This window comes from Phaethon aethereus (assembly GCF_964289735.1).
Source record: "Phaethon aethereus genome assembly, chromosome: 26".
In the NCBI taxonomy this organism is placed as follows: domain Eukaryota; kingdom Metazoa; phylum Chordata; class Aves; order Phaethontiformes; family Phaethontidae; genus Phaethon; species Phaethon aethereus.
Genome location: NC_138602.1, coordinates 3804841 through 3818508, shown reverse-complemented (window position 1 = coordinate 3818508; position 13668 = coordinate 3804841). Strand labels below are relative to the sequence as shown.

The window sequence follows — 13668 nt, the reverse complement described above, 5'->3', positions numbered from 1 at the left end:
CTTTTGGTAGCTCATATTTCAGGTATTTCTAGGTTCCAGCTTCAGTTTACGGAAAAACAAGAAAAGCAATCTTTCTGCCAATGGAAAGCTTTTAAATTTCCAAGAAACAGAGCACTTAGGACTGAACTAAAATTTTTCTCTTAATATAAGCTGGTACTGTAGTAAACACAAGCCAGTGTAGCTTTTTGTGTATTTGATTAGTTTGGCTGCAGTCTATTGTTTTCCTCGTTTATGCCTTGGGTCTAGCTGTACTTCTGAAAAAGAGGAAAGAAAAAAAAAGAGAGGTTTTTAATGAAATGACAGATAAGTGATACAGTTTTATAGACTTCTTGAAACCCGGACATATGCAAAGAAATTGTTACTCTATTAAATGACTTGCAATTCAGTTACGTTACCTTCTCATAGACAATCTGTGCAAGAATCAGTGGCATTAAGGAACTGTTGTGTATTTTACTATCTAATGGTCAGAGTTATGCTCCTGAAAATTTTACTTTATGCTAACCATTTGTAATAAGGCACATCCAGATTTGTTTCCAATGAATCGCTTGCCCCCCCCCCTTTTTTTTTGTTTGGGTTTTTTTTTTTTTTGCTCAGCACTTTTAACCACAAAAATATAACTTGTGTACCATAAACAAGTCATAATTGGGACTCTCGTAAGCTTTGGAAGACTTATCCCAAGATGTAAGCTATAGAAGTAAAACTGTTTTCTCAACATAAAAAAAAAAAAAAAGACACCCCAGCGGGTTTGACCAAAGCTTATTGTATTTCTGAAAATAGTAACTGTTATTCTTCATCCCAGTGATACGATCTTTTGATTTCTTGGAAAAAGTGGAGAAGTCCTACTTCCATTTGAGCCCGTCTTTACTGTATCTTGAAAAATACAATCTATTTAAAATCCTAGTGAGCTTTTAAAACTTACCTGTCAGCTGACATCATTTAAATGAGTAACGATAGTAGGTTTTCTTCATTTTAAAAGTAAAATATCATCGAATGTGTGGCACTTTTATTGGATTTCAGTAACATTGAATGCAAAGGTCCTCATCTAAATTTTTATAGCAATGAAAGCAGAGGTATTGTTTGAAGAAAAGTAATTTTAACATGGTCCTCTTTTTTGCCTTAAATAATCTGAAAAATCATATTGAGAGAAATAAAATGAGGAATTGTGAGCATCCAGAAGCACACAGATAAAGCATAATCTAACTAAATGATGAGTAAATGAGAATTGGACTTGGCTTGAAAGAATTTAAAATAGATGCACTTCTTTTAAAAAAAAAATGAATTCTAGATACAATGCAGAGTGGAAAAGGCAGGGGTGGGGGCCAGCACATAGTATATAGGCAGCTAGGCATAGGTCTAGCATTTAAAGTTGCATTTAATACTCAGTTCAATATTCCAAGCTTGTCTGGGAAGGTGTAGCCTAGTGCAATGGCATATTTTGGTGTGTTCAGAGTTACTACGTTGTGGCCCACAGGGCAATTTTTGCAGTATACATTCAGCTGAAACTATAAATTTCATGTAGTTTTCTCTTAAAAAAAAAAAAAAAAAAACCCCAAATAATACGTTTTCCTGAACATTCAAAAAAAAAAAAAAGACAGTACAAAGCAAATTTTAGAAGTGGGATATAATGCAAACATTTGCATGCAGCTGTGCGAACGCTTCTGTTAACATCCTCCTCTTCAGCAAATGCTAAAATTAAATGGTAATGGATTATATTTTAGTTTTAAATTGTCATGATTTCAGTAAATATTTTGATATTTTGTGCAAAAAGTTCAAACAAGCAAACGTTTGCATACTTCAGGGGTAAATACTGGAATATAATTTTGGAGTAGTTTTGCTGCAGTGACCGTAAACGTGTTTTGGGAAGCTCAAACAGACTTAGGAACTGAATGTTATAATGTGTTATATTTCCTTAGTGTTTTCTGCTGAAGTAAATTGGATTCTCTTGCATTATTTCGTACCGGAAAAACTCTGCGTGTATTTTTATGAACAGTAACAGAAGCACTTTTTGTAACTTTTGATTTGGTGATGAAACTTCCCACAAATCGTCAGTCTTCAGAGTCATTATTAAAACCTCTCACTCTTAGCAGGAAATACTACAGTAAAACTCTCTGCAGTGGAGTTGCACAAGAGTAAATAACTCTTGTTTTTACCAGCTATTTACTATTCTTAAAAATGGATGTAGGTTGCTATGCTCCCAAACCACTAACTTGCTGTTTTTGTGTTTGTGGAGTTTTTGTTTGGCTCCAATCCCCTGGCCATTTTCATACACAACTGAGACATGGATGCAGGGACGTGCAGCCCAGATGAGTTTTAGTTTCCTGGTGGGAGGAGAAAGAAATTAAGGAAATAAAGTAAAGGATGAAGTGAGGAAATCAGTGAGTGAATTTTTATCTTAATCCAGAAGAACCACCCTAAGACAGTTTGGTATCCTTGTTTCATGTATCTAATAAGTCTGATTCATTGTACTTTTCACATAATTTCTTCTAGCTTTTTGGTAAGTTTATTAACTTATTTTCCATTTTCATTTTTTAGTTTGGAAATGAAGAACAGCAGCTGGCGTGGGCAAAGCGTGAGAGTGAGAAAGCGGAGCAAGAAAGACTAGCTCGATTGCGGAGACAAGAACAAGAAGACCTTGAGTTGGCTATTGCGCTCAGTAAGGCTGATATGCCAAACTCTTAAATAGAGGTTCTTTGGCTCCACCCTGTCCAAGTGAAACCTTTAAACATGGCTTTTATAAAAATACTAAATTCCTGGTTTATGTTGTGAAAATAATTTTAGTCACCTTCAACTCTAAACAAGACTGGCTGGTTACGTCAAACTGGGCTCTGTGTGGCTTTTCAAGTGCATAATATGCAGGAAACACTGTATAAGCTGTATTATATGTTCTAGATAAAATTTACTGCTTGTAAGAAATTTAACATATGATCCTAAGATACTGAAAGCAAAGTTTCTTTATCTGGAAGACAGTGTTGCACATAGTAAACGGCAACTTGTGAATCTGGCTTTTTATTACCCGAATTCCATTGTTTTTTTGAGGCTGCAGTATGAATTTCAAAGAAGTCGTCATAAAAAGATAATATTTATAGAATTAGCTTTCACTTGTTACATTTATTTAATAATTCATGGTAGGCTAATCAGTATGTCATCTGCATCATCTATGTCAAAGTTTTCAGCATAAATTCATGATTAGGTGGTCCCTTTTTATCCAGGCGATGTGGCTTTTACAAAAGAATCCGGCAATTTATATATGATGAATAGGAACATAGGGAACTGTATAAAATATTACGGATTTGAAGCCTCTATGAATGAGTAGTTCTTCTTCTAATTTAAACGTTTGCATTGAGTTCTGATAATTGTATGTAATGTTGTAAAAGAGGGAGTTAATTCAGTTGTAGTAAATTGGACAAATAATGTGGCACTTAAATCATTAGGTAAGATCTTGCTTTATCTCATAGCAGATATGATTCCAGGATTGTGATACAAGTTTGAGTGCTTCTTTCATGTAAAATCAAGCAATGGAAAACTTCCTGAGCTTGCGCAGTGTTCGTCCCTACAACTCATTTTACCCTCTTTTGCTCCAACCGCCAGATCACAGACCGTATTATTTGCGTTACCCAATTGACTGTGTGAGACAGTCCCTACCTCTGTTTCTCTAATTCCACCTATCTTATATTATGGGGTTACAGATCAAACCTGATTTAGCTGAATTAAGGCCCAGCTGAAACAGATTTTATTTGCCAAATACATGTTCAAGCATAAATTATAGAAGCACTGGTGGACTGGATTGGCTTTAAGATACGGCTTGCAGTAGTATGTCCAAGTAGGAACAGATTTGATATATACCTGTAGAACTCAATGCTTCCACCTGGTAAGGATAACCCAGAATGTGTTTTACATGTCATATATAAAATAAGTCCTTATGATAAGTCTGTGAATTATTTACTTACTAAAAATGCCTTTTCTGATTACAGGAATTCTAAAACTTCCGTTGTCCTTGCCTTGGACTTTTATGCCTAAATAGAGTAGGCATCTAGCACAATTTCTTTTAAATGTCCTTAATGTAGCTCTCCTTTCCTATCCTTGGTTCTGTAGGAATACAAAGCTTAACAGCCTCTGTTTCTACTGATGCAGCCCTTACCTTAGAACGTTTTCTCTATTTTTTTTTGAAAATGTGGTATTTCTTCATCACCTTTAATGCATTTATATTTTTTACATCCTTGCTTCCTTACTTTTATTTTTCATGATACAAAGATAGTGCCTGTTCACTGAATGAAAACAATCTTTCCCCAGTCTGTTATAATTGCCTTATTCCGGATGCTTTCCTTACACAGAGATAAGAATCAGATTGGATCATTTTGATCTTAGTAGTCTTCAGCTCTGGAATGCAGCTAAGATGTGGCATCTGTTGTCTCAGGCTTTTGGGAGTAGGTATATGGGCGAGCGCGTCGTCATGTATGTACGTACACACACGCGCACGCCCGTCCATTTACACGTGCAGCAATACGTAAGGCAAAACTGAAACCCTCATACCTCAAAACGCAATTTTAGGAGTCACGAGTCCCCGTTTGCTGCGTGTCTCCTGTGCTACCGGTACTACACATAATGTGAATCTTTTAATTCCCCTCAGAAGGGGAGAAGATGCATTCTGGTATCAAAACCAACCACGTAACGATCTTTAATGACCCCTTTGGAATACAGTAGAAGATATTTCTAGTTTTACAGAACCCGATTTGAAATCTCTTCCCATTGTGGTAATATTTCTCTAAAACGTGTTAGATTAAATGATAAGACATACTAGAATGTCAACAGATTCTCTTCTGTGTTGGTGTACGGGACTTGAGGTCTCTGAGAGCAAACTTGGGTCTGTCTGTAGCCGACATGAGATAAAGCCTTTGCTGTGAAAGAGTGATTTTCAAAATAGAATGGCTGGAGGATTCTCAGTGAAGTTTAAACAAATTGTATCCATGTGTAAGAGTCTCCATTTTCATTTGGGCCTGAGTCTTTGTCGTGTCCCTTCTGCTACAATAAAGCCCCATTCATACGTAGTGCCATTTGAGAAAGGAAAACCACTTGTGGACTACTACGTGGATGATGTCACTCCAGTGGGACGGGGTGGATGAGCTAAATAGCTTGATTCATTTTCCGAGTTATGTACCATAACAAGACTTTCGGCTGCTTTGTCAGTGCTCTAAAGTACTGTAATTTACCGTGCTTCTAAGGCAATGAGTCGGTGTTTTCAAGATGTTCAGCAGGAAGCCAGAAATGTGAATTAATCTAGCATTCCATATAGTGTTAGAACTAATTGCTCATTTTCCTGTTTCCTTATTGACTCATTCTTCGTATTTGCTTGCACAGTAACAGAAGCTCAAGCAAATGAACAAGGACAGAAGATGTCGTCTATGCACAGTGTGTTAGATTTAGTAACCTTAGGTTTACTGAAACACTCTTGATTGAACATTTTAGACACCTCAGTAGAAGATGACGTAGCTGTGATTTCTCCCCATTGTATTTAATACAGTTTTCCATATAAAAAGGAAGATTACCGACGTTCTTCCCTTATGCTTGTAACTTGGTGTTTTGTATAATACCTGCACTTGTTCTTCTTAGACAAAGCTTTTCTCGCAAGACACCGATCATCTTCTTCCTCCAGAACAGTGAAATTTAAAGCACAAATAGGCCTATTGCTATTTGGGCAGAGAAAATATGTACAATGCAAGATATATAAAATGTGAGTATACACAATGCATATACAGTGTACATTATGAGATCCATATTATTTGTGTCTGTGTGTGTGTATATATATATATAGTGTATTGTATAATGTAATAATAGTGTGTGTATATACTATCTATGTCCACATACTATGTCTAGTATATAGTTACTTGTGCTGTACATAAAATGTGTATATACAATGAATATGTAGAATATGCATATATATTCTATATATTAAAGCTGGTGTGTATGTATGTAGTCTCTAAACAGAGATGGATACAGAAATGGAATTTTTACAGAAATGCAGATTAGATCATGGCTCTTAGAATTTCAAAGTTCTGGTGAAAGAAAAAAAAAAGGAGAAATGACTAGTTCTAATAAATTTGTTTCAAGATTACTTTTGTTGGCATGAAAACCTGTGTTCACTAGCTGTGCCAAGTGTAAGAGAGAAACCTGGCAGAAAGTACGTATCGTCTGCACTGGATATGATTTCACATTCTTTTGGGTTTTTAAAGTGTCTTTTTGAAATGTAGGCTGGATTTCTGATCTTCTTGCATGTCATAGTCATGTCATCTTTTCTTTTTGCGCTAGGCTGAGGCAATGATTTTTCTCCTACGTTTGCTTGTAGTTTCACTTCTCTCTTTCCTTTTCCCCCCCTTTTAAAAATTATTTCGAAGGCGCTATTCCCAAACACACAATCGCACGCTAAGGTGGAAAACATGTTTTTCTTGCTTCATTCCAGTTATATAGGTTGCACATAATTGTCATCTGGATTTCAGCTCTGTTTTTCCTCCATTTCCACCTAAGCTTTTACTTCAGGAGGAATGACTATCCACTGCATTCTTGGCTTTGAGGAAAGAATGGAGGTGATTCTACTTTCTACTCGGATAGATTATTAGACTCTGTGGTACGCTGAGCAATCACGACGAGTTTAGTAGGCTTTTATAGTGGCACATGTGTATTTTATACAGAGTATCGTCACTGCTGGAATGACTCACGGAAAACAGTGAATTGCATACAGCACCAAGGCACAACAGCTAAAACAGGAAAGACGGACAATTACTCACCTTGAGCCTACGCATGCAAAGCTTGCATGTAGGACACAGGTATTGAATTACCCACGTTATCCTTTATAGAGCAGGATGTTCACATTTGCCTCGAGTGGTTTCCCTGAGCTAGATTCAAATAGTCTTGTTGTAAAACATACCAGGCATTCTGCAATAAAAACAGATGCTCGTAAAAGTAGTACTTCTACAATAGTGCTGTATGAAATATTTTTATATTGGCAAATTTTTCCTTACGAAATCTCTGCCCTGTGAGGATCATCAGTCCTTACTGTATTTTGTTTCATGTAATGTGCTCTCAAAGTGTAGGAAATTCCAAGCTGTGTCTGACTGTGTAACCTTTTTTTTTTTTTTTTTTTAATTCCTGTCTGTGAAATCTGTTGTCAGAAATTTTGTAGAAATTATTTTGTCATCTTATGCTCAAAGACAATGCACTTTTCTTGGATTCTTCTTACAATCCTTTTGGGGTTACTATTTCTTCTTTAGTGTTTCTCCATGGAGAAGAGTATTTATTCTGTAGAACCGAGGCCCAAGGAATTTTGGTGCAAGTAGAATTGTTGCTTTCCCTCATGTAAGAGTTTGATTTCTTCCTCCTTCTGCATTTTATTCCTCCCTCTCAGGAATTTAATTTTTCTTTAATCCTCATTTACAGTTGGAACTCTGTTAAAGTGAGTTGATCTGTGCTAATAATGATCTAGTTCGAATATCTTCCTACACCGGTGGAACAACGAAGTTTTTGTTGTGTGTCAACCATTGCATCTCTCTGTAGACTTCACAACAAACATCTTTTCTTAGAAAGGAATTTTGCTTGGAGTATGGTGGAATCATAGAAGATTTATTTTTAGAGTAAATATGTTAACTATTATTCATTGACACACCTGTTTTATCAGTCGATATACTGCTCTTTTTACTTGAAAGTTTTATAAATAAAGGCTAATTTGTTATAAAATGGAATTTTCATTTTTCCAACTTCTGCCCTCCCCTTTAACTTTAAAAAAGGAAAACTCCAGTGACTGTGGCTCCTGCTCTTGCAATTACAGAGTGCTCTTCTGGTGTCCCTTTTAATACGACGTTCTTTAGTCTGACCTAAAAATGGTGGAAACATAAAGTGGAAACTGCAATGTTGACCTAAATTTGACTAATATCTCCAAATATGTACATTATTGTAGTTATATTTATCTTTCAAATATCATAACAAATGGAAAGAAAGGTATTTTGATTTTAACCCATCTCATGTTTATTGTTTAATAAGAGAAATGTTGCTGTTTAATATAATAAATGAAAAGCTACTTTTTGGACCTCTGAGACTTCGGCAATCTTTCTTTACTTTTTCTTTGTCCATGATTTCACAGGCTTTTGTTTCAAATTAGTGAATCTTGCGTAGAACAACTGCTCGATTCTCTGCTTTGAGATCTTTTTCTTTCGGCTGGTGCCTTCTGCACGCTGTTTTCCCTCTGTCCTTCCCCTCCTTCCTCGTCCTGGCCACATTTGGTCTGTACAGACCAGTCAGAAAATCCAACGCCGCACCCTTTCCAAAACAATTTGTGTGCCGCAATGCTAAACATCCAGGCAATTTATACTGGGAGGGGTTAGAGAGATCACCAGAGACAAACCCTCTCTGCTTGCTGGAAAAACACACCTCACTGCCGTACTATTCTACATTATTCACTTTGACTCATTATTCTCCCATCTGTTTGTTTTATTTACTCCGCTTCTGCGCATGTTGGCATGCTTAACAACGGATTGCCAAGGCAGGTTTCTCTCGGAATTGCTCTCCAGCAATTATTTTTAGTACGTTGACATTTTGAAGCCAGGATTTGACTATAGCGTGTCACAGACGGGCACAAATTCCTTCCCAAGTTCTCTCGTCGTGCAACGCTCCGCTTACAAAACCATGGGTCACGGCTCCGTGTTTTGCTCCCATTCACGTTTCTGGGGTCTGCCAATGTGCTCATCTGAACCCTTTCCCAAATACCTGCCCGATCTCCATTGTCTGTGCCCGATCGGAAAGGACTCCCTGCACCAGGCATCGCGTAGAGGCCAAGAGGCTCTTCATCGGCAAGGGGAGAAAAGCGTAGGCATCCTGTTCAAGAAGAAACATTTGCACGTGGAAACTCGAACGTGAAGGAACTCCAAGCTACGCGCCCAGCTGTTAAACCTCAAAAACAAGCGTAGCATTTGTTGACTGTACCTAAATATGACCCAAGAACAGTTTGCCTTGTGGAAGTCTGAGCTCTCGTGAGCCCTTGCTGCCTTCCCTCCCGCTGAAATTGCAGTCATATTTTTCTTTGGGAGGCACTACCAGGAGAAAATTGCTGAATCTCCCGTCTGCCACACGTGACTTATCAGTTTAGTCACTCTGAGCATCTTTTACCCCGTCTGCTTAGCATTTTTTTAACGTAATGACCACAATTAAAACTTTCTATTGGTGCTGATACAGCATCTCTTACAAATGCTATAGCCTTCCCTATTGATGAATTCTCACAACGCTCCTTGCCAGCTGCAAACATGATATATTGCTGCTGTTTAACTTGCCATAATGGTGTCCTCAGGCGCAGCTTTTCAGAAGGAAACCGTACAGCGGAACAAAGCCCTGTGTTCTCTCTGCCCATCCCTTGCACCCGCAGGAAGGGCACCCAGCCGTGCCCTGTCCCTGGCTGCGCAAGTGCTTGCGATACAACGTCATTAATATATCAAAACCCACCGACGCTGTCATCGTGTACGGGCTGTGAGAAAAGCGGTTGTTGGGATTTGAGGATTTTTTGGTGTGTGTTTTGGTTTGTGTTTAAGCCTCAGGCTCGGTAGCTTCACGCCTAATACATTAAATGTCACCGGGGATGTCCAATGTGATATTCCAGATGTTTCCTGATGACATAATGATAGGTCAGAACCCCAGGAATGCTCTGAGCTGTAAGAACTGCAAGAAACCCAAGTAAAGCTGATTTAAAGGGATACCGTATCCAATTATAAACCTGTAAGTTCGTCTGCAATTTCTGTGTTGCTGAATTTATGCCTACTACAAAGGACAGAATACGTTTGATTTGCTAAAAGAAATTATAGTTGAAGCAGGTGAATAAGCAGGTAACTAATGCTAACTATGGTTACAGAGTAAATGAAAACTTTGTTGTTCCTGCTCTCCTTGTGCTTGGAAAGGTGGTTTTGTTGAAGTAAATACATCTTCATTATATAAAGCAGTGCATATGACTCATTTTTTGTGTCTACATAAAATATTAGAAGATCAAATAATTGTGGCTGAGAAGTCAGACCTCAGAAGATTAAAACAAACATATTTTCTGCCTAACAAGTTTAGGATAAATCCCTGCCTCCACTGTGTACTTTGAGTCTAGAGTACTGTTTCGTGGCAGAGGCTGTTCCCAACCTCAGCCTAAGTGATGGGGAATTGGTTGGTTGGGATCGAATAGGACGGAGCTCTAAGGAGTCTCTGGGAATCAATAAGTTGAGCCAGTTGCCTCCAGGGCCTGTGAATTGTGTATGGCTACGTGCTTTAGGTTACTGGTGTTTGGCTTGTAAATCTGTTCCTTCTCCTCCAAATCCATGGGAAACACGTTCCTGAGCGGAGGTGTGCCTAAGCCTGGGTCTCCAGTCGTGGCAGAGCGGGGTTGCGGCAGTCCCGGCCCGTTTCGGGACCTCCGAGCACGCTGCTCTTGGCACGCAGGATGAGTCCCGGGCAGGTGGGACCTGTTACAGACCCAGCTGAGAGCAGCTGCTTCAAGGACATGCAGGAATTTTAAGGTTTGTAGATGCCACCAACTACGTTTTGGATGTTGGCAACGAGGACATCTTTCTCCCTATTAAATTACTTGGGGTTTGGATTGAGTTTTCCTCTTTATGTTTCTCCCCAACACTGCTAGTTACCATAGCGATGGCTACATGACTTTATTGTATTTGTTTTATTTAAATATAGCAAAAGAAATTGCTAGAGCTCAGGATTCTGGCTTCAAAAATTCAATTTAAGAAAAGCCTAACAGCTACTCTGTGTTATAGGTGCACAAAATAGCTTTAGAAACCACAGAGCTTCTACCACAGAAAACCACAGAACCGCACAATCCTATAATTTGAAGAACGGACAGACTTTTTTCGGCACTTCTTGTGGATGGAAGACCGAAGTTTAGAGCCAGTCAATGTTTTCAGGCAGTTTGTAAATGGCTGCGAGTAACCGAGGACTCGCCCGGGCTGAAATCCCCCATCCCTGCGCGAGGCGAGCGATGGCCAAAAGCAAAGCTCAAACCTCCCCAAGCCCTGACCGTCTGCAAAACTGAAAATCTAAACCGAACTTCCAGAAGAGCTGGGGGGTTTCTAGTCCAGCCTTCTACTTTAGGGTTGAAAAAAAATGACTCAAAAGCGCCTTTCCCGCCAGCTCGCGCGACGCGGGGCTGTTTCAGCAGCAGCGGACGCCGCGTGACCGTGTTTTTGGCCGCCGCGTTCCCGTGTAGTACAGACTTAACTGATGCCTCTGAAGTCAGCAGGTGAGGGAAAAACCGGTTTCAGCGCAACGCTCCGAAACCTGGAGTGGAATTAACTGGCTTGAAGCCGTAACTCCTCGGGATGGTGTCTCGAGTTCAGAAATATCTGCTCAAACTTTCCCTGGGAACGTTGTGCAGGATTGGGCAGTTTCTGTACTTAACGTGCTCCATCTAATCTGGCAATTTATCTTGCAAGTATAATAAACCCATCGCCGTGGTGTCTTATAAGAATATGTGTGAAAATCTTGTTTACAACGGACTCTACATTTCCTCCTATCGGGTTTAACTACAACTTCTTTTTTTTTTTCCCTTTCCCTGTGAGTCAAAATCCAATCCAGGATAGCTGCAGATCGAAAGGGCTGGTCTTCGCTGCGGGCTCCCTTGGAGGCATCTGGGATTCTGGGGCTTTTGTGTTAATTAGAACAAAATTACTTACAAGATGATGAGCTGATGCTCTGTTGTTAGAAGACGTTGCAGAGCGTTAGTGATTTCCTGCTGGCCGAGGGAGGCTTGGTAGATTGGTGGAATCACATCGACACATCTTTGGATGTACTAAATCAAGGCAATTTAAACAAAAAAAAAAAAAAAAAGAAAAAGAAAAAGAGAGTTGATAATTACTCATAATGGGATGTGAGAGGAGTGAGATCAGAATCTCTCTCTTTCTGCTACAAGATTATCTTGACATTCAAGAACCTGCAGTTTCCTGTAAAGACCATGCAGAAATTAGCATGTATGTCCTCCCTTAAACAATTAAAATGAAGTCGGTAAGTTGGTCACGAGCTTTTATTAGTGTTTTGTGCCCCCCGTCCCTCTCCACTTTCAGAGGCCTGTATTTGTGTGGGTTTATATGTTGGGGTTTCTATTTATATGTAAGATAAGATTTCTATGTATATTATATACTTATCTATTAGATTATAATATTTATAAAATTTATATTTATAAATCTAAAAGCTCAGAGGACACAACCTGCTCGTTTTTCCACCGTGAGCAGCGCAGAGCCTGTTTCCACCCTTCCTCACGGGCCGAGAGTTGCTGGCACCATGGTACCGAGCAGCTGAGGAGCATCATCTTCTCCGAGGAGCATCTTCTCTCTCTGAGGAGCATCTTCTCTGAGGGCCTTCTGGTGGCCGGGAGCGGAGGGCGCGGAGGTCACGGGCCTCGCAGCCGGACGATCCCCCGGGGTGGAGGGGAGCGCGGCCCTGCCCGTGCAGGGGGACTGGCGGAGGGAGGAGGAGCGGGCGCCCATCCGTTGCGGTGGGTGCTGCAGAGCAGCCGCGCAAACGGGTTTTTTACGGGCCGGCGAACGCGGGAACAGCGTTCCCGGGTGCGGGGTTCGTGTTTGGTGCCGGCCCGCCGGCCGCGGCCGTCGCCCGTGCGATTTGGGAGGCCGCAGAAGCGAAGGGCCGCCTCGCCCGGTGCCCAGCCCCCAACGGGGGCCGAGGGAGATGGCGGGGGACGCGTCGAGCCAGCTGAGCGTGCGTGGTGCCTCCCCGCTCTCCCCCACCGCCGGCGAGCTCTGTCTGGGGACCCTCCCGAGCCGGACACGGGGCTGCGCGCGGAGGGGTGGCTGGCCCCGCCGCGGCGAGGTGTCGAACCTCGGCCGCGCCTTCAATGGCGTTACCGAAGAGGGACTAGGCCGGGGCTGTATTGCGGAAACCTGGGGACGACGAAAAACCGTGTCAGCTCTTCAGAAAGAGCAAGGGGAAAGCCAGGTGACTGTGGCCCTGTTAAGGGTAAGAATTAATTCCCAAAATCGTGTTCTTAAGGCTATAAACACCAAAGGACGCGCTGAAATATGAAAATCTTCGGCTCCGGGGAAGGAGAAGGAAATACCTAGAACTTGTTGCAACAATGAATGTGCTAATTTTAGAACATCTTTAAGTCATCCTCACTTTCTGGAATTAGATTGTGCAATTTTTTTTTTCTAGCAAATAAATGAGTTTTGTTTTTAATGAAGAAATGTTAAATCTCCCTTATATTTCACTTTGAAAGAGCTATAAAAGTGAAATGTGGAACTCATTCTTCCATGTCAATGATTAGAAGCCCAAAATACATCTGTTCCACATGAACAACTGCAGACTTTGCTTTCACAGAAGAATAGCTATATTTGTAGTTACTTTAAATGTATTCCTGTTGATTTCATTCTTGCGTATTCTAACTTGTAAAGTCAGAAAAATGTCACAACCTTGATTAAAATCAAGTTCCAAATAGCCAGATGTCAAGGCAAAACGCTTCAATATTAAGCTGAATCTGCATCCTTAATTAACAGTGATTTGGTTCTAAGAGTATCAAGGCTCCCCACTACACCATAGCTGTAAAAACAGAGGATCCTCGTTAGAGTTTGAGAGTAATTGCATAGATAGATGCACTATTTGGACTTATGATCTCATTTACAGCTGTGGAAGAGC

The 13668-nt window shown here is 40.3% G+C and overlaps 1 protein-coding gene across 1 annotated transcript in view; it reads left to right on the top strand.

The window, feature by feature from the left end:
- EPS15L1 (epidermal growth factor receptor pathway substrate 15 like 1) overlaps positions 1 to 2679 on the top strand; it is a gene marked incomplete at both ends in the record, with an annotated part of 40644 nt that extends 37965 nt beyond the window's left edge. Inside the window, one exon of the mRNA XM_082011030.1 lies at positions 2533 to 2679. Within this exon, the coding sequence (XP_081867156.1) occupies positions 2533 to 2679 (147 nt within the window). The remainder of the gene's footprint in view (positions 1 to 2532) is intronic.
- Positions 2680 to 13668: the final 10989 nt, after the last annotated feature.